Genomic DNA, 27633 nt, shown 5'->3' with positions numbered 1-27633 from the left:
ACAGCAAGGAGGTCCAACCAGTCCATCCTAAAGGAAATCAGTCCTGAATATTCATTGGAAGGACTGATGCTGAAACTGAAACTCCCATACTTTGACCACCTGATGCAAAGAACTGACTCATTGGAAAAGACCTTGATGCTGGGAAAGATTAAGGGCAGGAGGAGAAGGGGACAGCAGAGGATGATATGATTGGATGGCATCACCGACTCAGTGGACATGAGTTTGAGTAAACTCCGGGTGTTGGTGGTGGACAGGGAGGGCTGGCATGCTGCAGTCCATGGGGTCGCAGAGTCAGACATGACTGAGCGACTGAACTGAACTGGGTTATGGAGGAGGAAGAGGTGAATTCTGACTAGAGGGGAAAGAAAGGAAGGTCAGTCAGGAATGAGATCTCATCTCTGAGTCCACAGTGGTTCAAACTCTGTAGGTGCTTAATAAAACCTGCTGAAATTGGGCTTCCTGCAGGAAGATACTAAATAAATGTGAGGTGATTTTAGTGATGTTACTAAATCTAAGTGGATGCCTTTGGTAGAATTAGAAAACACATTACATACTCTGAGTACTTCTTGCCTGTGCATTGAAGTCTTACTTTCAAAAGGTTAAACAGTACATTAGAAAATAGTAGGGGGCTAACAGCTGAGCTGTAATTAGCAAAGTATTTCTTTACCACTGGAATAATTTTTTGGTAAAAATATTAGCAAATAATTTTGAACTTTGGTGGAAAAAAATCTAAGAAATCATTCCTTTTGCCTATAAGCAGTGGAAATACTTATCCATGCCTTCAGCAAAAGAATGGTTTGCTAACTTCTTGTGTTTATACACTGATACCCAAGTTGACTCATTTCTGAATACACATCTGAAACTGAAAAAATATTCCTTGATGGAATTCTCCCATCCAAAACGAAGGCACATGATGTCTTGTTTTCTTCTTTTCTTAAAAAAGCTTGAATCTAATTAAGGTTGCATCTGAGAATATGTGGAAACTACTCTATGTTGCATATCAATATCATTCCAGTACTAATGTTATTATGTGCTTAGCTGTAGGCATGTAAGAACTAGGGCACAATGTGACAGAGCCTTTAATTGCTGAAAAACCACAGAACTTATGCCCGGGGGCAGTGGGGGGAGGGGGAAACACACAGATACAAAAATTCTCAAAATTCTACACAATTTCTGGAGTTTCATAGATACTTCCAACCCAAATCCCATTTACAAAATCCTTTGGTTAAAATCTTCTGCAAAAATCCTCAACAAAATATTACCAAATCAAATCCAAAAAAGTCTAAAAAGAATTACGCACCATGACCAAAAGGGATTTGTCCCAGGTGTGTAAGACTGCTTCAACACTCAGAAATCAATTAATGTAATCCATCAGTATTGAAGAAGTCAGAGGACTGATGACCATCTGATTTTAATGCTTATTATAAAGCTACAATCATCAAGAGAATGTAGTATTGGTGAGTGAACAAACAGGTCAGTGAAACAGAGTCCAAAAATAGACCCATACAGCAGTCAACTGATCTCGGACAGAGGAGTAAAAGCAACAAAAGTGAGCATAGAATGTCTTTTTAACAAATAGTACTAGAACAACTAGACATCCACATGCAAAAAAAAAACTAAACATAAAACTTTTCACCTTTCACAAAAATTAGTTCAAAATGGATTACAGATCTATACACAATAAGCAAAACTATAAAACATTTAGAAGATAACACAGGAGAAAATCTAGGTGATCTTGGGTCTGGTGATGACTTTTTTAGATACAACACCAAAGACACGATTCATAAGAGAATTGATAAGCTAGCCTTCACTTCAATGAAAAATGTCTGCTTTTTGAAAAGACACTGTCAAGAGACTGAAAAGAAAAGCCATAAACTGGGAGAAAATATTTTCAAAAGACACATCTGATAAAGGACTATTATCTAAAATATGCAAAGAACTCCTAAAATTCAACAGTAAGAAAACAAATAACCCAATTAAAAATGGGCCCAAAACATTTTAACATTGACTGTAGTGATGGCTACCCAACTCTATGAATATACTAAAAACTATCTAATTATATACTTTAAATGGGTGAATTGTATGGCATACGAATTCTAACTCAATAAAGCTATCAAAAAAAAAAAAAATGGGTCAAAGACTTTAACAGACACTTCACCAAACACATACAGATGGCAAAGAAGCAGATAAAAACATGCTCCACATTCTATGTCATCAGAGAAATACAAATTAAAACAAGACACCACTACACACTATTTACAATAACCAGGACATGGAAGCAATCTAAATGTTCATCGACAGAGGAATGGCTAAAAATGTGGTACATACAGTGGAATTTTAGTCAGTCATAAAAAAGAATGAAATAATACATACCATCAGCAGCCACATGGATGGACCTAGAGATTATCATACTAAGTGAAGTCAGACAAATATCATATGGTGTCACTTATATGTGGAATCTTATTTTTAAAAATGATACAAATGAACTTACTTATAAAACAGAAACAAACTCCCAGATTTTTTTTTTTTCTTTTGATGTGGACCATTTTTAAAGTCAATATTGAATTTGTTACAATATTGCTTCTGTTTTATGTTTCGGTTTTCTGGCCATGCGGCCTGTGGAATCTTAGCTCCCCGAACAAGGAATCTAACACAACCTCAGCACTGGAAGGTGAATTCTTAACCACTGGACCACCAGGGAATTCCCTCATAGATCTTGAAATCAGACTTATGGTTATCAAAGGAGAAATGTGGGGGGAAGTGATAAATCAGGAGAATGGGATTAACATACATACTACTATACATAAAATAGGTAACAAAGACCTACTGTATAACACAGGGAACTCGACTCAATATTCTGTAATAATCAATATAAGAAAAGAATCTGAAAAAGAAAACAGATTATAACAGACTCACTTTGCTGTACAGTTGAAACTGACACACTGCAAATCAACCACATTACAATAAAAAATTTTTTAAAAATAAGAAATAGTCCTTTTAAAAACAGCTATTCACCAGGATGCAGTAACAGCAGTTTATAATAAGGAACAAATGGAAATAATGATTATGTCTAATGGTATGCGTGCACGCTAAGTCACTTCAGTAGTGTTGACTCTGTGCAATTCTATGGACTGTAGCCACCCAGGCTCCTGTCCATGGGATTCTCCAGGCAAGAATACTGGAATGGGTTGCCATGCTTTCCTCCAGGGGATTTTCCCAACCCAGGGAGCGATCCTGCATCTCTTACATCTCCTGCGCTGGCAGGCAGGTTCTTTACCATTAGTGCCATGGGGGAAGCCCATGTCTAATGGTATGGAGTTACTTAAATTATTACATTCCAGTTTATAAAATAATATGCATCCATTAAATGAGAGTACTGATACAGAAAAAAAAAAAAAAAGCATGATACTAAGTGAAAAAGCAAAATAAATAGAATTATTTTTGGAAATACATTTATGCAGCAAAATAACCCAGGGAAGAAAGGTAGCAAAAATGTTAGTGTTATCTTTAGATGGGACAATTATAATTTTATTTTCTCTTTATTTAGTCTCTAATTTTAAAAAATGATACATTATATTCATGGTTAAAAAGCAACATCATTAGAAAAACTAAGTAGCTTAGTAGATACTAGTTAAGCAGACACTACGCTCCTTAAGAAGGGTCCACTTTTTGTTATTGGCCTGGCAAAAAGTACAATGCCTCTTCATAGTAGTAGGGGTACAATAAATGACTAGATCAACAGAATGAATAATGGCTTTACTTAATTTCACTGCCGTCACTTATTCTACTTATCATTCTTACCTACAGAATACCCAAATAGTATCTGCTAAATTAAGTACATTAGTATCTGCTAATTAGATACATTTAGTATCTGCTAAATTAAATACATTAAGTCACTGCCCTTTGGGTGAGGAGTGCTCAAACTGAACCCTATATGAGAGTGCCCTCTGGTGGTTTCACGGACAATGCTTTTTATCAACTTGAAGTATGTTAACAATCCATTCCCTTCTCCAGGGGATCATCCCCACCCAGGGATCGAACCCAGGTCTCCTGCCTTGCAGGTGGACTCTTTACCATCTGAGCCACCAGGGAAGCCCCAACAACAATCCACCTCACCAATGGAAGGAAATATGAGAATGAGGACTGGGTAGTAGTATTTTCATGAAGCTAAATTTATTCCATTTAAAGAATCATCATACCTTATATATTTTTTTAAATTTCTGAAAAAACAAACTAATCTTCCATGAAATGTTAGTGATGGTGGACAATAGGTTACACCTCTGAGGTGGAAAATGGGAGAGGCTGAGTGGAGGTGAAGGTGGTGATGAAATATGTACTTATTCAGCAACTCGTGAAATCCAGAATTCCAGGAACTACAGTGTTAACTACAATGTATGATATTTCCAGTACAAATAAAACTAATTCTCCAAAGCACTCACATGTATATGTGCGCTTTGGACATCTCACAACTGAACGATCTCTACTTAGTAGATCCCAGCATTTAGAAGAAAATTTGTCATTTACTTTAGTTTTTATAATCTTACTACTTTCATAATATGGCATATCTCAATCTTTGTAAAATTTTGGATATAAACCAACCGGAAACAAACTATTTTTGAAGATATATCACCAAATGTAAGTGGTTAATATTTCAGATTATTAAATTCTATTGATTTGTCTTTCCTTTGCTTTTCCCCCCAAATGAGTAACATCTTGTTTTATTTCCTTTATACTTTCCTATTATTCCTACATTTTACTGAACACTTGAACCTTCACCTTCCTTTATGAAAAGAACTAGATTAAGCAATAGAATGTGAAATCATTTTTCATATCCAATTTAAAAATATCACAAATACTGCACAAGTTTGAATAAAGTAACTTTCCATCTAAAAGACTCCTCACTTCCTAAGGAGAAAGCACAGAGGCAGCAATGCTGATCATATATAAGCTGGTAGTGATAATCAACAGAATAGACTATTAATATCCTTATAAGAGGAACCAGAGACCAAATCGCAGAGAAATCAAATTGCCAACATCCATGGGATCATAAAAAAGCAAGAGAGTTTCAGAAAAACATCTACTTCTGCTTTATTGACTATGCCAAAGCCTTTTTGTGGATCACAACAAACTGTGGAAAATTCTTCAAGAGAGGGGAATACCAGACCACCTTACCTAACCTCCTGAGAAATCTGTATACAGGTCAACAATCAACAGGTAAAACTGGACATGGAACAACAAACTGGTTCCAATCAGGAAAGGAGAACATCAAGGCTGTGTATTGTCACCCTGCTTATTTAGCTTATATGCAGAGTACATCTTGTGAAATGCCAGGCTGGATGAAGCACAAGCTGGAATCAAGATAGCTGGGAGAAATATCAATGACCTCAGACACGCAAATGACACCACCCTTATGACAGAAAGCGAAGAACTAAAGAGCCTCCTAATGAAAATGAAAGAGGAGAGTGAAAAAGTTGGTTTAAAACTGAACATTCAAAAAACTAAGATCATGGCATCCAGTCCCATCACTTCATGGCAAGTAGATGGGCAAACAATGGAAACAGTGATAGACTTTTATTTTTTTGGGCTCCAAAATCACTGCAGATGGTGACTGCAGCCATGAAACTGACAGACACTTACTCCTTGGAAGAAAAACTATGACCAACCTAGATGGCATATTAAAAAGCAGAGACATTACTTTGCCAACAAAGGTCCACCTAATCAAAGCTATGGTTTTTCCAGTGGTCATGTATGGATATGAGAGTTGAACTATCAAGAAAGCTGAGCACCGAAGAATTGATGCTTTTGAACTGTGGTGTTGGAGAAGACTCTTCAGAGTCCCTTGAACTGCAAGGAGATCCAACCAGTGAATCCTAAAGGAAATCAGTCCTGAATATTCATTGGAAGGACTGAAACTGAAGCTGAAGCTCCAATACTTCAACCATGTGATGCAAAGAATTGACTCACTGGAAAAGATCCTGATGCTGGGAAAGATTGAAGGCAGGAGGAGAAGGGGACGACAGTGGATGAGATGGTTGGATGGCATCACCGACTCAATGGACATGAGTTTGAGAAAGCTCCAGGAGTTGGTGACAGACAGGGAAGCCTGCGTGCTGCAGTCCATGGGGTTCCAAAGAGTCGGACACAACTGGGTGACTGAACAGAACTGATTCTTATAACACCAGTTAAGTTTAGTAATATTCATGTTTTAATCAGAGTTGCATGTGTTCTAAAGCAAGCAGAATTTTTAAGACAGCCAGAAAAAAATGTCAAAATGAATAATATATTCTTTCTAGGAAAGTAAAAATTCTTGGCTGAAAGAAAACACCTCTTGTCATAGTGATGCATTGTTAAAAAGCTCTGGAGCCTGACAGGGTGGATCCTGGCTCTGCCACTTGCTAGGTAGGCAGAGTTCAAGTCACTTAGTCTTATCTGTAAAATGGGGAAGATGCTGTTTCTTCAGAGGACTATTTTGAGAATTTAATAATATTGTAAACAAAGGACCCAGCAGATAGGAGAAACTGATTAAAATGTAACTAATTATTCCCTAGAGCCACAAGAAAGGAAACATAACATTTTTTCTGTGCGAACAGCATGAGTTTCTTTGCAAAAGCAATTTAAAAATCTTCAGAAGAACCATGCATATTTTTATTAATCATATTTATACTACTAACAGTATTTGGTTGATAAAAGTACTTAAGCATACTAGGCACATAAAAATAAATACGAGACTTAAATAACTCAACAGGAAAATACTATAAAGTAGGCTTTTTAAAATTCAGATTGTCAAATTCAGAATTACTTACTATATATAAAGAAATACACATTCTAATATATGAAAAGATGTTTTATTATTATTTTACTATATAACATATTAGTGAATACACCCAATTGTATCTTCTCAAAAGGCAAATGAGATCCAGGGTAACACTCCTCTTTGATTCCTAAAAACATCAATATCATCTGTCTTTTGGAGGATTCAGTTTCCTACGACGTCTATGATACCTTGAAAGGAAGAAAACATTTAAGATAAGATTATTTTAATAAAAGTTAGCTGTTCCTGATAGAAATATCAAATTTGTATTAGCTTGGTGTTTATTGGCACTCAAAAAAAAAGAATCAATTAAACATAATACATACATATACCTCAAATAGATATTTCTTAATAATAAGCCACATTTCCCTGCTGTGAAAATTTTCTATTAATTAAGCATTTGGAAAGTCTTTTTTCACATCTTGAGGTAGTTTCAATATGGTAATCTAGATGACTGTTCCTTAACTTAAATCTAATGATTGTCTTTGGAGCAAAGGAACACCATATTGTGAATATGAAGAATACACTCTATTGAAGTTTTATTTAAAAGGGGATGATCAGCTCTAAATGGAAGACTCTTAAGCTTCAAAATCATGTTTTAATAAACAATAGAAAAAAAATAAAATAAACAATAGAATATAATTAGTAGTATGTATATGGAAAATGTGCAGTATCACAAAAAATGGAAGAATACAAATTTAAAGTGAGCAATCTTTTCCCTTGTTTTTGCAATCACAAATAATTTTTAAATTATAATGCACAATGCAACTAGAGGTATGGTGAACTAAGCAATATCACACCCAACTGCTTAAAGTATGCATCAGTATAACATTTGAAAACCAGTGTGGCACTATCAAAATTTTTTTTATTAATCATAACTTTTGGTCTAATAATTCCTCTCTGGAAATCTATCCTAAAGCAAATCTTAATATGAAAATATTAAATATATAATATTAAATATTAAAGGGGGAAGGGATGATACAGGATTCAAATTTATATATACAGTATGATTAAAACCATGTAAAAATAGGCAAAACTATTAAAACTTATGTATAGAAAGAGAGAAATAAAATGCACTGTTACCAGTGACTGAAGTGTTTTCACCATGGAGAACTCTATTTTCTTTTTTCAATTTCTCTTTTCAATTCTTTTTTCAATAAAGAATTCTATTTATTGAGTCAAGAAAATTTCTGCGCAGAGTACATGAGCTCTCAGTGATGAGTTCTCTTCAAAAACTCCCTTAAGGCGAGACTGTGGCAAATTGATCTGAGCTAATTTTTAACTTTTTTGCTAGTGTGGAAATTCACTGTAAAGATATCTATACCATAAGTGACAAGGCATGTATCTTATGTCCTTCAGTTGTGATTAAGATGATCTCAAGTATTTTTTGCTTATCTTAAAGGTTTCATACAGGCAACTTCCCTATATACTGCTTTTTGATAAACTGCAAAATATAGAAATTAAGTTAAATAAATGAAGCACATCTATATGTCCTAACATGGGATACTAAGTTGCAGGGTAACATATAGCACATTATCACTTACCTAAACACGTCTACATGTATTTATATTGGCATTGAAAGATTATCATTTTCTTAAGGGCTCCAGTTATGTGCCATATAATCAAGGTTTTACTAGCACAACTGTATTCCTGAAAGATGTTCTGTAAAGGCTAAGAGACACAGAATAGAGGTTTGGGAAGTTACAAACTTCCTGAAATTATTTATTAAAATTTTGAACATGTATTTATTTTCCGGGGAAGTGGATTAATAGGTTTCATTGGATTCTCAATGAAGTCTGTGGTTCTAAAAATCTAAGCACTGTCCTACACAAATGTGATTCAGCTTACAATGCTCAAACACTTTCACTACTCAAGATGCTTAAGGCCCAAAAACACTTGGAGATCTTGATAGCCCTGAACCTAACAAAGTCAAATTCTAAAATATGATCAATAAATGTCAAATAGCATTTACAGACTTTTTATCATGCATGAATGTCAACACTTGGAAGCAAACACCTGAATTTTAAGATGCCCTTATGACTTATCCAAACTGGGATCATTTAAAGAATAAAAACCTGTTCTATTAATAATTAACAAAACAGTTAAACTGAGACAGTTCCTGGCAAGGCAAAACATATTGTTACCCCTCTTAAATTATACAATGACTCAGTGATATCTGAAAGATTTGTCCACAGCTCTTAGAGTCCAGGATAGAACTTCACCCCCTGATTCACAATACAGCTGGATGTTCAATGTTTCCTACCGATGTTGTGAGTTAATTTTTGTTGCCTCCATGGGAAAATATTCAAGTCGCTCTTTAAAGAGGTATTGCTACTCAAATATTTATAGAATATTGCTTTATATTTCAGAAATATAGAATCATGTTCCATATCCTTCTTACTTTCAATCCAGACTTCTTTCAATCCTTCCATCCCTTTTTTCAACATAACTGTACATTTGGTGGAATTATGTTACCTATTTTCTTTTTTAAGAGATATTATGAAAATCAGAATCATTCAACGAATGAATCTTATTCATTCATTTTTAAATATGTGGAGCATCTACTACATAGCAGGCGTCATCTTTAGGTGTTAAAGTTTCTGTGGTACACAAAACATGACAAAATCCCCACCCTCATGAAGCTTACATTCCAGTGTATTAGACGGAAAAATAAGATAAACAAGTTGGCCAAGGAAGGCTTCAGTGATAAAAACTCCAAAGAAGAGGTGATCGAATTCCAGCTGAGCTATTCCAAATCCTAAAAGATGATGCTGTTAAAGTTTTGCATTCAATATGCTAACAAATTTGGAAAACTCAGCAGTGGCCACAGGACTGGAAAAGGTCAGTTTTTCAAATCCCAAAGAAGGGCAATGCCTAAGAATGTTCAAACTACCATACAATTGCACTCATTTCACATGCTAGCAAGGTAATGCTCAAAATCCTTCAAGCTAGTCTTCAACAGTATGTGAACTGAGAACTTTCAGATTTACAAGGTAGATTTAGAAAAGGCAGAGGAACCAAAGGTCAAACTGTCAACATCCACTGGATCATAGTAAAAGCAAGAGAATTCCAGAAAAACTACTCCTGCTTCATTGACTACGCTAAAGCTTTTGACTGTGTGGATCACAAAAAACTGTGGAAAATTCTTGAAGAGATGGTCCAGACCACCTTATCTGCCTCCTGTGAAACCTATATGCAGGTCAAGAAGCAAGGGTTAGAACCAGACAGGGAACAATGAACTGGTTCAAAACTGGGAAAGGAGTACATCAAGGCTGTATATTGTCACCCTGCTTATTTAACTTATATGCAGAGTACATCATGCAAAATGCCAGGATGGATGAATCACAACCTGGAATCAAGATTGCAATAACCTTAGATATGCAGATGACACCACCCTTATGGCAGAAAGTGAAGAACTAAAGAGCCTCCTGATGAGCACGAAAGAAGAGTGAAAAAGACGGCTTAAAACTCAACACTCAAAACACAAAGATCATGGCCTTTGGTCGCATCACTTCAGGGCAAATAGATGGGAAAACAATGGAAACACTGACTATTTTCTTGGACTCCGAAATCACTGTGGACAGTGACTGCAACCATGAAATTAAAAGATGCTTGCTCCTTGGAAGAAAAGCTATGACAAACCTAGATGGCGTATTAAAGAGCAGAGACATTACTTTATCAACAAAGGTCTGTATAGCCAAAGCTACGGTTTTCCCAGTAATCACACATGGATGTGAGAGTTGAACTAAAAAGAAGGCTGAGGACTGAAGAACTGATGCTTTCGAACTGTGGTGCTGGGAAGACTCTTGAGAGTCCCTTGGACTGCAAGGAGATCAAACAAATCAATCTTAAAGGAAATCAACCCTGAATTGGAAGGACTGACGGTGAAGCTAAAACTCAAGCTCCAGTACTTTGGCCACCTGATGTGAAAGGCCAGCTCATTGGAAAAGACTTGATGCTGGAAAAGACAGAGGGCAGGAGGAGAAGGGGATGACAGAGAACGAGATGGCTGGAAGGCATCACCAGCTCAATGGACATGAGTTTGAGCAAGCTCGGAGAGATGGTGAAGGACAGGGAAGCCTGATGTGCTATAGTCCATGGGGTTGCAAAGAGTCAGACACAACTGAGTGACTGAACAACAACAATAATGGGTCTGAGGTGGAAGGAAGCGCATGTTGAAGGAATAGCAAAGAGGTCATGAGGTTGGAACAGCCTGAAGATGGAAGAGAACAATTGGAAATGAGAATAGAAAGGTAATAGAGGATCAGATCACGTAAATTCCTGTAGATAATAGGTAAGGCCTATAGTTTTCTCTGAGTGAGATGGAAAGCTGTTGGAGGTTTTTCAACAGAAAAATTATAACTAACATAATTCTGGCTGTGTGCTCAGAACAAACTGCAGGAAAGCAAAGGCTCAAGTAGGGAGACCAGTTAGAAAGCTTCTTCTATGAACCAGGCAAACGATGGTGGCACAGACGGGATGATGGCAGAGGGAATGGTGATAAATGGTCAAATTGATACATTTTGGAGACAGAGGCAACAGGATCTGCTGACAGACCAGATGCTGGGGGTGACAAATAGAAAAGTTAAGAATGGCACCAAGATTTCTGGCCCAAACAGCTAGAAGAATGGAACTGGCATTAACTGAGACAGGGAAAACTGTAGGAGAAGCTGGTTTGTGAGAGACACATTAAGTTAAGGATGTCCATTAGACATGTCAAGTAGGTACCTGGAAATACAGGTCTGGAGGTCAAGGGACAGGAAGAGAGAAATTTGGGAGCCAATGTAGACGGTATTTAAACCCATAAGATTGGATGCGATCACTGTCTTAGGGAATGGACAGAAAAGATGAGAGAACCAAGGACTGCTCGATCCTTGGGGAACTCCAAAATTTAGACATAAGGGAAATGAAAAGGAATCAGCAAGAGAAACCAAGATATTAATAGTATATGAACTCTGGATGTGTAAAAAATGTAAAAAGAGTTTTAGCAAACTTATTAAGGTTGAATTAACGAGAAAAATAACAGAAAACTCAAATAGAACCACTAGGAATGCTGCAATATTGCTAAAATGATGTGTTCTGCAAAGAACCATAATGGAAGGAATGCTCCACTTTTATTTTTTTCTCGCCAACTGAGGAAGACTGAAGACAGGAAGAAGAGCTTGGACATAGATGCTGGCAACTTAGGGCACTGATATGTCCTGCTTCCTGAGTACTGGTGACATTAAAGGCCAACAGGAGACACCTCAGGGGCTGTAGAGAAGAGCAAAGTGACTCACAATCAGGTCCTCAACACCTGTATACAGAGGAGCTATCTAATGCAAACTACTATAGGGAGTACAAAGAAATTGATTTATAGAAGGAGTACCTTTCACAGAATATATTCAAAGTCCCATTACATCAGGTAATGTAGTGATTTAGCCAGCGTAATTGGTTTTCATCACCTATAATATTAGTAAATAGGAAGTAGCAGAAGCCTCATGGTTACATATGCTATATTTTAAAAAAATCAATCTTTGCACAACTGCATATAAAAATAGGCAAAAGGTAGAAGGGAGGGAACCAAAAGTTCAATTTAATCCCAAACCCAGGGCCCTGAATTTCCTCATCACTCATTCTCACCCTGAAAATTCAAACAGTTCTATACCCAGTCTCAGTATAAAGCCCAAATCTAAGATGACTCCTTGAACTGCCATGTTAAAGTAAATAAGATCATCGGGATTAGGAAACAGTAATATCCAGTTCATAAATTTAGTGGTAACAATTCTAACAGTGGATTTCCATATGTGAGATAACCTAACCTCCAGTGTTTATTACCTATTGGACTATTTCAGCATCAATTCTGTACAGCATACTACCTATGCTTCCAGTCCACCCCACTGTGGGTGAGGTCAATAATTAAAGGCAGGTAGGTTCAGGATTGAATGAGGTAGGCAACAACCCAGGATCATAAAGCCTTTGCTGACCTTGATTCAGAATCTGATAATAAAGAACATCTTAATGCACAGGTGACCTACCTAGATAAAATGGAAATTAAATAAATCCTCATGACTTAACAGCTCAACTCTGAAAATAAAACTTGCAAGAATCACAGGGAAATTTACCAATGGACCAACCCAAAGACCACCATAAAGTACAGCTTCAAAGAAAAACAACACCTTCAAGAAACTGGAAAGATAATTAGGTAAGATAATATCCCATAAGACAGTGACTTAGTACATACACATTGTATTAAAGATACTGTATTAGAGGTCTTCCAGGAAACTACAAAACAGAAGTTGCATTCCTGATGAAGACAGAACGACAGCAAAAGAGAAAACCAAAAAATTACCCACAAATATAACGTTAATGGGTATCTAATAAATTATAGTTAAAATAATTTAGAGGTGGTAGCTATTCAAAGTGACTATAATCAAATTTCATGAAAAAAGCAGACTAAGAGCAAATGGCAGAAGAAGAGTGCAAGTACTGAAAATCAAAAGAAAAAGCACTTAGGATGGCTTGATACTAAAATCAGAAGTCAGACTGGATAAAAAAACAAAATACAACTATATTTCATTTAAAAAGCCCACTTTTGGGGACTTCTCTGGTGATCCCATGGTTAAGTTCATGCTTCTGATTCACCAGTTCAATCCCTGATCGGGGAATTAAGATTGTATATGCCGCACTTGGCATAGACAAAACAAACAAAAAAAAAAACCTTCAAACTTTATAAAAAATTTTGCACAGCAAACAGAACTATAAACAAAATGAATAGACAAACCACAGAATGGGAGAAAATATTTGAAAACAATGCAACTAACAAAGGATTCATCTCCAAAATATCCAGACAGTTTATGCTGCTCAGTATCAAAAGAATAAACAACCCAATCAGTAAATGGGCAGGGACTTCTCTGGTGGTCCACTGGGTTAAAACTCCATGCTCCCAATACAAGGGGTAAGGTTCCATTCCTGGTTGGGGAACTAAGATCTGGCATGCCTCATGGTGCAGCCAAAAAAGGAAGAAAAAAAAAGGTGGGCAGAAAATCTAAACAGACATTTCTCCAAAGACAGACAGACAGCCAAAAAGCAAACGAAAAGAAGCTCAACATCACTAATTATTAGAGAAATGCAAATCAAAACTACAAGGGGGACTTACCCAATGGTCCAATGGCTAAGAATCCACCTTCGAATGCAAGGGACACGGGTTTGATCCCTGGTCGGGGAGAGGAGCACCTAAGCCTGTGCTCCACAATAAGAGAAGCCTATGCAATTCAATTAAAGAAAGTCTTCAAACCACAACAAAAAGCCCACATGCCACAACAAAGACCCAGTGTAGTCAAAGTATTAAAAAATTAATAAATTAAAAACAAACAAAAAACTACAATGAGGCACCACGTCACACCAGTCAGAATGGCCACTACCAAAAAGTCTGCAAACAATAAATGCTGGAGAGGGTATGAAGAAAAGGAAACTCTCCTACACTGTTGGTGGGAAGGTAAATTGGTACAACCATTATGGAGAACAGTATGAACGTTCCTTTAAAAACTAAAAACAAAACTACCATATGATCTAGCAATCCTACTCCTGAGTATATATTCAGGGAAAACCATAATTCAACAAGATGCATGCGTCCCAATGTTCACTGCAGTATAGTTATAACAGCCAGGACACAGAAGCAACCTAAATGTCCATCAACAGAGGAACAGATAAAGATGTGGTACATATATATAATACAATGGGATTTTACTCAGCAATAAAAAAGAATGAAATAATGCCATTTGCAGCAACATGAATGGACCAAGAGATTACCATGCTAAGTGAAGTCAGTCAGACAGAGAAAGATAAGTATCACATGGTATCACTTACATGTGGAATCTAAGAACAACAAAATGATACAAATGAACTAATTTACAAAACAGACTCACAGATCTTGAGAACAAACTCTGGGTTACCAAAGGAGAAAGGTGGAGGGAAATGATAAATGAGAAGGCCGAGTCTGACACATACACACTTCTATATATAAAATAGATAACTAACAAGGACCTCTTGTAGAGCACAGGAAGCCCTGCTCAGCATTTTGTAATGACCCGCACAGGGGAAGGACCTGACAGAGAAAGGAGAGACACACACACACACACACACACACACACAACGTCACCCTGTGTACACACACACACACACACAACGTCACCCTGCTGTACACACATACACACTTCTATATATAAAATAGATAACTAACAAGGACCTCTTGTAGAGCACAGGAAGCCCTGCTCAGCATTTTGTAATGACCCGCACAGGGGAAGGACCTGACAGAGAAAGGAGACACACACACACACACACACACACACACACAACACGTCACCCTGTGTACACACACACACACACACACACACACACACGTCACCCTGCTGTACACCGGAAATGGGCACTGTAAGTCAACTACACCCCAATAAAAACTTTTAAAGTTTAAACATAAACAGGACTCCCCTCGTGATGCAGTGGATAGGAATCCTCCTGCTAATGCAGGGGCCACAGGTTTGATCCCTGATCCAGGGAGATCCCACATACCACGGAGCAACTAAGTCCATGCTCACAGTGACTGAGCCTGTGCTCTGGAGTCCGGCAGCTGCAACTACTGAGCCCACGTGCCACAACCACTGAAGCCCGCGTGCTCCAGAGCCAGTGCTCTGCAACAAGAGGAACTGACGCAATGAGAAGCCTGTGCACCACAACCAGAGAGTCACCTCCACTTGCCACAGCTAGAGACAAGCCCGGGCAGTGTTGAAGACCCAGCACGGCCAAAAATACATTTTAAAAATAAAATGGCCAAAAAACTGGAAAGAACCCAAAATGTCCAACTGGTTAACAGATAAACAAACTGTGGTCTATCCATACAAGGAAATACTACTCAGAAATAAAAAAGAACAAATTATTGGTATACAAAATAATATACAAAATATACAAAAAGCACTGTACTTAGTGAAATAAGTCAGAAACGAAAGGTTATGTACTATATAATCCCATTTACATGAAATCCTGGAAAGTATTAAAAAGCAGACAAGTAACTGCCAAGGGTGAGGATTATAGGGAGGGATCAGACTGCAAAAAGGCATGGGAGAACTTCCTGGAGTTATGAAAACAGTCTATATTATGATTGTGGTAGTGGTTATGAAACAAAGCAGGACCTTATGGCCCTTGACCGCCCTCCTCACATATCCTCAGCTTGCTTTTTGTCTGTGGAAAAACTTTAGCCAACAAATAAGTTTAATCAGAGAAGTGAGAAAATGTGGAAACAAAGGAAAACAGTCCAACAATACTAAATAACAACAGTTGTAATAATAACAATAGAATAACAATAATAATGATATGCCAAATATTATACTTAGCATGTACAACATGTAATAACTACACAAGACAGTTGTATAATTGTTATCCAAAATGGGTGTCCAGCTACTTGCATCTCAAAATCTAGTAAGGAGGCAATGTTGGTGGAAAGGAAAGTTTGCTTTATTTTGGAGACTGGCTCCCAGGGAGAGTAGGTACTGCTGTCGGTCCAAAGGCTGACTCCCCGACTGAGAGTTGGTGGGCAAGAGCTTTTATAGACAGAGGGAGGGGGCTTCATGCAGATAACAGTACAGTCAGCTCTGACAGTTATCTTGAAATTGGTCACTGGTGGTCTGATCAGCATCATCTTGACTGTTTTAAGTACGACCCTTTGCGACCCTATACAACCCTGTGGATTGTAGTCCATCAGGCTGCTCTGTCCAAGGGATTCTCCAGGCGAGAATGCTAGAGTGGATTGCCATTCGCTTCTCCAGGGGATCTTCCCCACCCAGAAACCCAACTCTTGTCTCTTACCATCTACAGGCAGGTAGGTTCTTTACCACTAGCAGCATACATTTGTTACAATGTATACATTTACATACTTAAACTGGTGACTATTTCACTTAAAACATTTGTCAAAAATCATGAAGTTGTAAACTTAAAACTGGTAAACTTGAAGTATGTAAACTACACCTCAAAAGAGCCTATTTAAGAAAAGATGCTTCAGGGAGTTCTCTGGTGGTCTAGTCGTCAGATTTGGTGCTTTCACTGCCCTCGCCTGGATTCAGTCCCTAGTCAGGGCACTGAGATCCTACAAGCTGCGTGGCATAGTCAAAAAAAGAGAAAGATGCTTCAAAAGGAATAAAAGAAAAACTGTGAGTAGGAGACAGACAATATTAATTAATTATCATTATCACACTACTACTGTACATATACTGTATGCCAGGTGTTTGATTATATTTCATCTCAAAACCACCAAGCAAATTAGGCATTATTATTTCTATTTTCTTCAATAGATAACAAGACTGAATAACTAGCTAGTAAGTAGCAGAGACAAGATGATTTAAGTCAGTCCAGCCTCTTTAACACAGTTATACTCTCAGAAAAGGTTCTACTTTATTTGAGTTCAAAAAGCACAGAACTGAGTATAATATGAGGTAGGGTTATTCATATAGGGAGAGTTTAACAGTGTTCATCTAAGGGGAATATAGCATTAGTAGGTATAAAAAAGATTTTTATTTTATCGTTTTAATACTTCTGAATTGCTTTAAAATATTTTAAAAACAAGTATTTTATACCTTTCAATAACTTATTTAAAAAGATGTTATATAGCCCCAAGTAGTAAATTCATAATGGGTCCCATTCTTTTAACTGTTATAACTTTAAAACTGTGAAATATTTAGTAAAATATCCTTGTATATCCCGCCTGATATTAAAGAAATGTTCTCTAACATCTAGAAAGCAACACTTGAAAATGGCTCCCATTAATCCAAACTATTTCTCTCTCTATATATATATACATAAATCTTTGTTAAGTAGCAGTAATCACACATTAAAATTGTGAAAGATGATGCATCACGACAACCATGCCTACAGGTAAAACTTTTCTTTGTACACACAAGCTAGCATCTGGGGTTTTTCTGTTGAACTCTTTATTAGGAGAGATCCTGGGATAATCAACTGCATCTAATTAAAGTCTTCTTAGAACTGAAAGTGCCTAGTAATCCTGAAGGGAGAAGATACACCAGGAGATTAAATTAATTAGCAGTTAAAGCTAATTAGCAGTAATAAGATTACACATAGGTGGGATACTACACAGAAAAGTCTGAAGATTACACGTTTGGTTTTAAGACTCCCTAATGGTCTTCTTGCCTTCAGTCTTTCCTCTTCAAATTACAAATACAACACAGAACTTTTGTAACTTCAGCAATTTGGTTATGAACAAAAGATCCCAAGAAAACTGCAGCAATATGAAACATGCAGGAAACAAGTACTGAAAGCCATTATAAAAAAATTTTAAGGTGGGGCTTGAACTAAAATATCTCGATGATGGGGAAGAAATAAAAGATAAACATGAGCAATGGTACGAATCATAGAAAGAAATCTTAGAATACAGCAGTGACTGAGATATGGGGCTATACAAAAGGCTTGCTAACCTGTTTTCCTATAATGTAAGTTACAAAAAGGGAAAAATATAGACTGCATGTATAAACTAAGTGGGTACTGGATAAGAAAGAAAAAACAAGAAAGGGGACATAAAATAGGTGAAGGAATTGAAAGACACTTTGGAGAAGACTCTTGAGAGTCCCTTGGACTGCAAGGAGATCCAACCAGTCCATCCTAAAGGAGATCAGTCCTGGGTGTTCATTGGAAGGACTGATGCTGAAGCTGAAACTCCAGTACTTTGGCCACCTCATGCGAAGAGTTGAGTTACTGGAAAAGACCCTGATGCTGGGAGGGGCTGGGGGCAGGAGGAGAAGAGGATGACAGAGGATGAGATGGCTGGATGGCATCACTGACTCGATGGGCCTGAGTTTGAGTAAACTCCGGGAGTTGGTGATGGACAGGGAGGCCTGGCGTGCTGCGATTCATGGAGTCGCAAAGAGTCAGACACGACTGAGCGACTGAACTGAACTGATGGTATCCAAGAGATAAATGGATAGAGAAGATGTAATATATTTCTTTGCTACACACAGCAGCTTGTGGGATCTCAGTTCCCAATCAGGGACTGAATCCATGTCCTCGGCAGTGAAATCACGGAGTCCTAACCACTGGACCACCAGGAAATTTCCAGTATTACGTTTAGTTAAATAAGTCAGACAGAGAAAAGACAAATATACCATGTTATCACCTATATGTGGAATCTAAAAAATAAAACAAATGTATATAACAAAATGGGCTTCCCGGATGGTGCTAGTGGTAAAGAACCCAGCTGCCAATGCAGGAGACATAAGAGATGCAGGTTTGATCCCTGGGTCAGGAAGATCCCCTGGAGGAGGGCATGGCAACCCACTCCAGTATTCTTGCCTGGAGAATCCCCTGGAGGACAGAGGAGCCTGGCAGGCTACAGTCCATGGGGTTGCAAAGAGTTGGACACGACAAGCGACTTAGCATGCACACATATATAACAAAACAGAAACTGACTCACATAGAGAAGAAACTAGTGATAACCAATGGGGAGAAGGGAGAGACGCAAGGTAGGGGTGTGAAATTAAGAAACACAAATTACCATGTATAAAATAAAGAAGCAACAAAGATATATTGCAGAGCACAGGAAAATATAGCTATTATTTTGTATTAACTTTAAATGGGGTAAAACCTATAAAAATACTGAATCACTACTTTGAGGTACGCCTCAAACTAATATAACCTTGTAGGCCAACTATGCTTCAATAAATTAAAAACAAATATTGTTTTACCTTAAAATAAAAAAGATACTACTGTGGCAAAAAAAAAAAAACAACACAGATTTTTTTCCCTTGGAAACTAATGCAGAAATATCATTTTATTATAGAAACATTATTAAGGGAGAGAAAGGCTTTTCTGAGTGGAAAAGAAGAGCTGTGCTTTGTTATAATGAATTTAAAACTTTGTACAGATATCTAGTTAGAAATATTCTAAGGACAACAAATAAAAACAATACTTTAAATGACTATATCACAAAACAGAAAAAATTTTAAGAACCCCTGCATGATTCCCTGAAAGCTTTGATTAAACTCTCCCACTAAAATAAAGGAAGAGAAGAAGTACACTTTTATTTCAGCTACACTTTATGTAGATTTAAAAGCACAATTCAGTAGGTGAACATACTGGGTGTTAACTCCTTCAGGCAAAGTACAACCTCAGAAGGCTGTTAACAGAAAGAAAGTTGTGTTATTTCTTTAGTGTTCAGTGAGAGATGAAGAAGAAAAGAAAACACTTACTGTCCACGAGGATACCAACGGTGCTTAGTAGTAAAGAACATTTTACTGAGTTGTTCTATCATGGGTCCTTGCTCTAAGTGTTCACTTTTTTCTTCTAATCTGCTTTTCAGTACTAGATCATGTGTTTCTTCATTGTTATGCACTGGATCTGGCCGAGGGATAGGCTACAAAATAAACAGCAGTGAACATCAACATGTAGGAATGTTAGCCAGCATCTGATTGAGTTGACGGTAAAATAACTACCACCACAGTACTTCAAGGTGGGTAGATAAGTCACCAAAATGGTTTCACTGAGTTGCACTATCCGTTAGCAAATCAGAATTTATTTTTGGCTGCACCAGGCATGGCATGTAGGATCTTAGCTCCTCAACTCGGGATTGAAGCTGTGCCCTCTGCAGTGGAAGCACAGAGCCCTAACCACTGGACCATCAGGGAAGTCCCCAGAAATATTTTTCTTCTCATATGAAGTTCTGGGTTTCCTTTCCAATAATAAAGTTATTATTTAAATTTATCTTCTCCCAATAATAAAGTACTTATTACTTTAGTCTCTATTTCTCAAAACTATAAATTGTGCCCACTTTTTAACTTAAAAGTTTATAGTCAGGACTTCCCTGATGGTCCAGTGGTTAAAACTCGATGTTTCCACTGCAAGGGACTCGAGTTTGATCCCTGGTCAGGGAGCTGAGATCCCACATATCACATGGCTCAGGCAAAAAAACAAAAAAAACCAAAAATTACAGTGCCCACAGTCTCTAACATTAAAGTGAGATACAATGGAAAACCTTTAATTGAAAATGACATTTCTTATATCCAAAAGAAACAGGAAAAATTTTCAATATTTTCATTTTAGGTGACTGCACTGGCATTAAATGATGCTTTATGATAATTTGAGTAGTTTTTTCCCCCAAAGACGATAATTACTAAAAAAAAAAAATCTCATTTCTTCCCAACACTAGTAAGATAGCATATGTCCATCAGCAACAGTGGCTGACTAAAGCTCTTAAAAATGAGTGCCTTGGAAAGTCAGCTTACCTATATTTTAAATATTAAGTGATATGACATGTTAACACAAGATTGTAACATTAGTTTTATTAAAAAATATAACATATACAAAATAAAATATATGTATGTTATATATATATATATAACATATATAAGACATAAATATATTTATATGTAACATATATAAAAGACGCTTGCTCCTTGGAAGAAAAGCCATGACCAACCTAGTCAGTATATTGAAAAGCAGAGGCATTGCTTTGCTGACAAAGGTCCATCTAGTCAAAGCTATGGTTTTTCCAGCAGTCAGGTATGGATGTGAGAGTTGGACTATAAAGAAAGCTGAGCGCTGAAGAATTGATGCTTTTGAACTGTGGTGTTGGAGAAGACTCTTGAGAGTCCCTTGGACTGAAAGGAGATCCAAGCAGTCCATCTTAAAGGAAATCAGTTCTGAATATTCATTGGAAGGACTGATGCTGAAGCTGAAACTCCAATACTTTGGCCACCTGATGCGAAGAACTGACTCATTTGAAAAGACCTTGATGTTGGGAAAGATTGAAGACGGGAGAAGGGGATGACAGAGGATGAGATGGTTGGATCATCTCTGACTCAATGGACCTGAGTTTGAGCAAGCTCAGAAGTTGGTGATGGACAGGGAAGTCTGGCGTGCTGTGGTCCATGGGGTCACAAAGAATCAGACACGACTAAGCGAATGAACTGAAAACATATATAAGCTTTACAAATAACTTATATATGTATTACAACACAATGAAAACTTGAATTTACAAATGAAACAATTCAAACACAGACAGCTTCTTACATTCATACACTATTAATGACAACTACTACACTCGACCACTGTATTAAATGTTAGAGCATATATTCATATTTATTTAGCTTACATACACGAAAAACTAAAGCCTTTTAATAGGCAAACTGTAAGTACATGATGGTGGTGGAACTGACTAAGTACTACAGAAATGCAAAATAACAAAGACATTAGTGAAAAATAGAACAGGAGCCAAGTTAGAGCCTTGTCATAGAGTGCAGAATGAGTTCTAGAAGGAATGAAAAACATTACAAGTAAAGCAAAGTAGGTAAAAACACACAATAGGTAATCTTAAAAAAGGGACCCTGAGGAATTAAGATTATAAAAAGCTTTCACAGTTTCAATTTTCGTGGCTCAGTGGTAAAGAATCTGAAATGCAGGAGATGCAGGTTTGATCCCTAAGTCAAGAAAATCCTCTGGAGAAGGAAATGACAACCCACTCTAGTATTCCTGCCTGGGAAATCCCATGGACAGAGGAGCCTGGCAGGCCACAGTTCATGGGGTTGCATAATGTCAGACATAACTTAACCACTGAGCACTAAGTACAACAATTTGACATAAGTAGAAATAAGGAACCACTTCCTTAGTGTGGGAGGGAATAAGGAGAAAGTATAATGAAGAGGTTAAGAATTTGGGTTTTGGTCAATAACTACTAACTCTGTGACCTTGGAAAAATTATTGAAGCTCTTAATTTCCTTTCTGTAAAATCTGAGCAGTAATTACCTACTTAATATAGGTTTGATGTGAGAGTTGAGACCATAAAGAAGTCTAAGAGCTGAAGAATTGATGCTTTCAAACTGTGGTACTGGAGAAGACTCCTGAGAGTCTCCTGGACTGCAAGGAAATCAAACCAATCAATTCTAAAGGAAATCAACCCTGAATGTTCATCGGAAGGACTGATGCTGAAGCTGAAGCTCCAATACTTTGGCCACCTGACTTGAAGAACCGACTCACTGGAAAAGACCCTGATGCTGGGAAAGATTGAAGGCAAAAGGAGAAGGGGGCAGCAGAGGGTGAGATGGTTAGACTGCATTACTGACTCAATGGACATGAAACTAAGCAAACTCCAGGAGATAGTGAAGAACAGGGAAGCCTGGCATGCTGCAGTTCACAAGGTTGCAAAGAGTCAGACACGACTGACTGAGTGACTGAACAAGCCACTAATATTTCTTTTAAGGCCTCAAACAGGAAAAAAGTGGTATTATTTATTTTTTTTAAAAAGTGTTCCTTAAACATTTAAAGTAATTTTATAAGGTCATCTCTTTAATACATAGAGTGAAATATATGTCTTTGCAAGTTGCTATCAGGCTCTGAAGGATACCAGCAAACACTAGATTAGAGCCTATAGTTTTCTCTCCTTTAGGTTATTGTGTTATTATTGTTTTTAGTCACTAAGTCATTCCTGACTTGTGACCCAATGGACTGTAACCCGCCAGGCTCCTCAGTCCATGGGATTCCCCGCAATACTGGAGTGAATTACCATTTCCTTCTTCAGAGAGATCTTCCCAACATAGGGATAAAGCTGAGTCTCCTGCTTAGCAGGTGGATTCTTTACCACTGAGCCATCTGAGAAGCCCCTTAGGTTACTATACTTGTTACTAAAGATCAAATGTTTTAAATAATATCAGCTATTTTCAAGTTAATAAATGTTCATTGACTCTCTTCCTACTCCCAAACAGGCTCAATTCTAATACATCTCAAATTCTCTCTGCTTTGTATAATTAAAAACACTTTCTTTCCCAGGCACACAGAAAAAAGACATTAGAATTAATGGCTTCCTCGAAGCCTAAACCAAAAGCCTCTACAGACTCAGAACTGACTTTTAGGATGCACTTGACCTCCTGATCAAATTTCAAAGAAAGGGTACATGAATATTTCACTAAAAAGGAAAAACTAAAACTGTATGTCAACTTTAAAAAACATTTAGAACTGTCACCTTGAATTTTCCTTGCTTTTCTTAAGAATTTTTAAAATTTGACTTTTGAAATTTTCCACTAAATCAACCACTAAAAAGAATTGCCTAATACTTAAATTTTTACTTTATTTTTCCAAATCATTATTTTTTTGTCCCTGGTTTAAAATCTTTATTTTCCTAAACTAGAAATCCTAAATTCTAGAAAAACATTTTTAGTTTTAATAAAACTTATACCTGGCCGAAACAGAAAGCAGGATCTTTTTACCTGGATATTTGGAATATAATTGACATCTAGATGCAAATACAAATTACCAGAAAACCAAGGATATAAATCATTTTAATTTTCTTAAAGTCAGTGTCAGTAGGTACTTCTACATATGACCAGGATCTTTGTATGAAATATGCTTTCCAGGGCCTAGAGAATTAAAGGGCCCACTAGAGTTGCAGCTGGGCTTCCCTGGTAGCTCAGATGGTAAAGAATCTGCATGCAATGCAGGAGACACCAGTTTGATTCCTGGGTTGGGAAGAGCCCCTGGAGAAAGGGCATGGCAACCCACTTCAGTATTCTTGCCTAGAGAATCCCCATGGACAGAGGAGCCTGGAGGGCTACAGTTAGTCCTTGGGGTCACAAAGAGTTGGACACGACTGAGCAACTAAGCGCAGCAGAGAACAGAGTTGCAGCTACTTCCTTGAGAAAAGAAAATCAAATCTAAATGTTAAGTCATGTTTAAATAGTTATTTAATGCTATATACTATCTTTGTGAAATTTGTAAATCTAGATTCAAAAAGAACATATTTTAACAACGTATTTTCAAGACTGATTCCTACTGTAAATAAAATCCAATCTGTAATTACTTGAGAAACAAAAAATTTCCAAGCTTCTACAAATTCGTATCTCTTAGCTTTAAAACAGAACATCATGGAGAAGACCCAATTTATTTAGTTAATCAACAAATATTTATTGTGCACCAATCAAGTACAAAGGTTTTCCAGGTGCTGATGATACAGCAAGGAACAAAATAGTCAAGGCCCTGTCCTCATGGAGCTTACGTTTTAATGAAGGGAGACACACAGAATAGCAGGAAAACATCCATTGTGCCAGAAATGATAAACGCTATTGAGAAAAGCAAAGCAAAGAGGGACAGCAGGGACTCCAGGGGCAGGGGTTCTACTTTAAATGCAGTGACCAAGGAAGGTCTCTCTAGAGAACAAATAAGGAGAGACCTCAAGGAGAGGGAATAAACTACAGGATTTCTGGAGGGAAAGCATTCAGGCAAAGAAAGCAGTAACTACATGGGCCCTGAGGCAGGAGCTTCCTAAGTATCTACCTTAAAGAAGAGCGGAGAAGCCACTGTGTGGAGGGATTACGTGTGAACTCACAGGAGTGATCTCCTAGACCAGACAGAGGGATACTGAGGACACTGGAGAGGGTACAGCTGATACAGCAAAGGAAGGGCAACAAAAATAGAAAGAGAGAGACGGGTATGTATGCAAAGAAGTGATGATGACAACGAGCACGGAATCCATCCTAGGTAAGGAGATTGTATGAGATATGTGCAGGACTGCGAAAACACGGCTCCATCAATTGATGGCGGTCTTAATGAGGGAATGAATAACTCTTGGAGCTGGGAAACTAGCAGGAGTTGGAAGCACACTAATGGAATTCTGAAACATCTAGATAGGGAGGAAGAATTATTTGTGATTAAAACCTCTCTAGAAAACTACCATGGGTTTCCCTGGAGGCTTAGACGATAAAGAATCCACCTGCAATATGGGAGACCTGGGTCCGATCCCTGGGCTGGGAAGACCCCTTGGAGAGGAGAACAGCCAACCCACTCTAGTATTCTTGCCTGGAGAATCCCCACGGACAGAGGACCCGGCAGGCTACAGTCCATGGGGTCGCAAAGAGTCGGACACCCCTGAGTGACTAAGCACAGCGCGGTATCAGGGAACAACCATGGGAGTGGGGACTGCTGTAGAGATAAAAGATCAAGAAGTCAGAGGCTGGGGTAGTAGACAGATCACCTACATGGACACTGAAGTAACAAAGAATTAGGATACAGTTGGGGAGTGGGAAAGTACATTTAAAATCTTCAAAGAAGAGTGGAGGGATGGGGGAGGGAGGATGAGAAGTGAACTGCAGGATGACAGCAAAAAAAATAGTAGATAGCATGGTTTAATGATCCAAACTACAAAGCTAAAAACTGTTAGGGAGGAGGAAAGATGATCTGGACATGACAGTGAAGAGCCACAGGGACATCTATTCTATCTTTAGGCTCAGTAGTAAAAGGGTTTAGGAGAGAAAGCATAACTACTTAAGGGTGCCAAGGAAGCACTGGGGCCAGGGTACAGCCAAGTTTCTGTTAAGAGTCGGAAGGCAAAGGCAACGTTCTAGAAGCTAGGGTTCTGAGAGACTTTAAAATGATAGTAAGTTTTAACAGAATGTAGAAGTTTTAAGAGTTGGGAAGGATAGGAAAAGTGTCAGATTCAGGGATGCGAAGAGCTATATGGAGATGAGAGTCTGGATAGTGAGAAAAGACCACATGATCTCGGACTTTTCAGTATAACTGCTATCACAGGAATAAAGCACATAACCAGAAAAATAATACGAAATAAAAATGGGAGAAGACACAATACAGTATGAGCTAGAAGTTACAGGTCAAAAGTCAGTGACTTACACCTGTTTTCTATAAACTGTTCAAAGAAATGAAACAGAAAAGGTACAAAATTACTGCCTATGATATCTAGCTAGAATACAAAGTAGGCAGACAAAATGATGAAATTAAAAAGAGAATATAAAATAGCAAACTAACATTAATTTGTTCTGTCAAATCAGTACTCTGGCCTTAATGATGATTTTTAAAAACAGCTACCACTAGATGCATCATGTGATGAATTACCTAAGTATTTTTTCCTCAAAAAGCAAATCAAACATCACCGAATATAGCAGAAGAAGGCTTAAAGAAAAAGGAGAAAGCAATTCATACATAAAATAATAAATAAAGACTTGGGTCAAGTTAAATAAATTGTATTAAAGTAAAAACAAAGCCTCCTTTATCTAGTGCTTCTCTTTTGAAGAAATATGGAAAACATTAATTAAACTAGGCCACTTAAAATTATGCCCATGTTGGCCCATTAGAAAAAAACCAACCAAAAAAAGGAAGAAATTCACCAAACATTAAAAGGATGATCAGAACCAACACAATATAAAAGTTATGAAACAGCACTCTAAAATACAAACTTTTCATAATTTATTAGACTGCAATATACAGTAGCATGGGACAGTGTGTTCCTAAAATTTATACTAAGTGTGTTTGATCCCTAGTCAGAAATCTGCCAAATTTTAGGCAAGAAAATTGATGCCATAATTGTGTTTAAATGGTTCACTTTGTGTATTGAAAAAAGTCTTTACAGAAAGAGGAAAAGAAGAGAAAAATCAAAACAGTAAAATAAAAAAGCCAAAAGACGATCAACACCAAATAAAGAAAATCAAACAATTCCTTTCTCTTTGGACACTGTAAAGAAGTGTATTTTCAAGAGCAAATTAAAAATCATAAGAGATTCGCTTATACATACTTTTGTGTGTTCATATGGAATGTCCACAGAAGGGTGATAGCATACTATTGTCCTGGCATCAGATGTCAGAGCAAGCTCTACTTTGCTTAAAAAAAAAGAAGAACAAATGTTTTAGAGACAGATTTATACTACAGATTTATACAAAATGAGTATTAGAGCTCAAATCTGTTAATCACCAATCCCTGAAGAATAAATGCCGTGTCACTGGACTGGCAAAGGAAGTACCCATATCATAGGAAACAACTCAGATCATCCCACAAAACATGTCAATTTA

At 37.4% G+C, this 27633-nt stretch overlaps 1 protein-coding gene across 2 annotated transcripts in view; it reads right to left on the bottom strand.

The window, feature by feature from the left end:
• Nucleotides 1-6826: 6826 nt before the first annotated feature.
• MRPL42 (mitochondrial ribosomal protein L42) overlaps nucleotides 6827-27633 on the bottom strand; it is a 28129-nt gene continuing 7322 nt past the window's right edge. For both annotated transcript variants that reach the window (XM_043881238.1, XM_043881247.1), the window contains exons 4-6: nucleotides 27360-27444; nucleotides 20041-20204; nucleotides 6827-7002 (exon numbers count right to left, since the gene is read on the bottom strand). In XM_043881238.1, the coding sequence (XP_043737173.1) occupies nucleotides 6957-7002; nucleotides 20041-20204; nucleotides 27360-27444 (295 nt within the window). In that variant the 3' untranslated portion in view covers nucleotides 6827-6956. The remainder of the gene's footprint in view (nucleotides 7003-20040; nucleotides 20205-27359; nucleotides 27445-27633) is intronic.

The sequence above is a fragment of the Cervus elaphus genome, chromosome 3, assembly GCF_910594005.1.
Source record: "Cervus elaphus chromosome 3, mCerEla1.1, whole genome shotgun sequence".
Classification (NCBI taxonomy): domain Eukaryota; kingdom Metazoa; phylum Chordata; class Mammalia; order Artiodactyla; family Cervidae; genus Cervus; species Cervus elaphus.
Note: the sequence above shows the minus strand (reverse complement) of the source record. Positions and strands in the feature narration are given on the sequence as shown.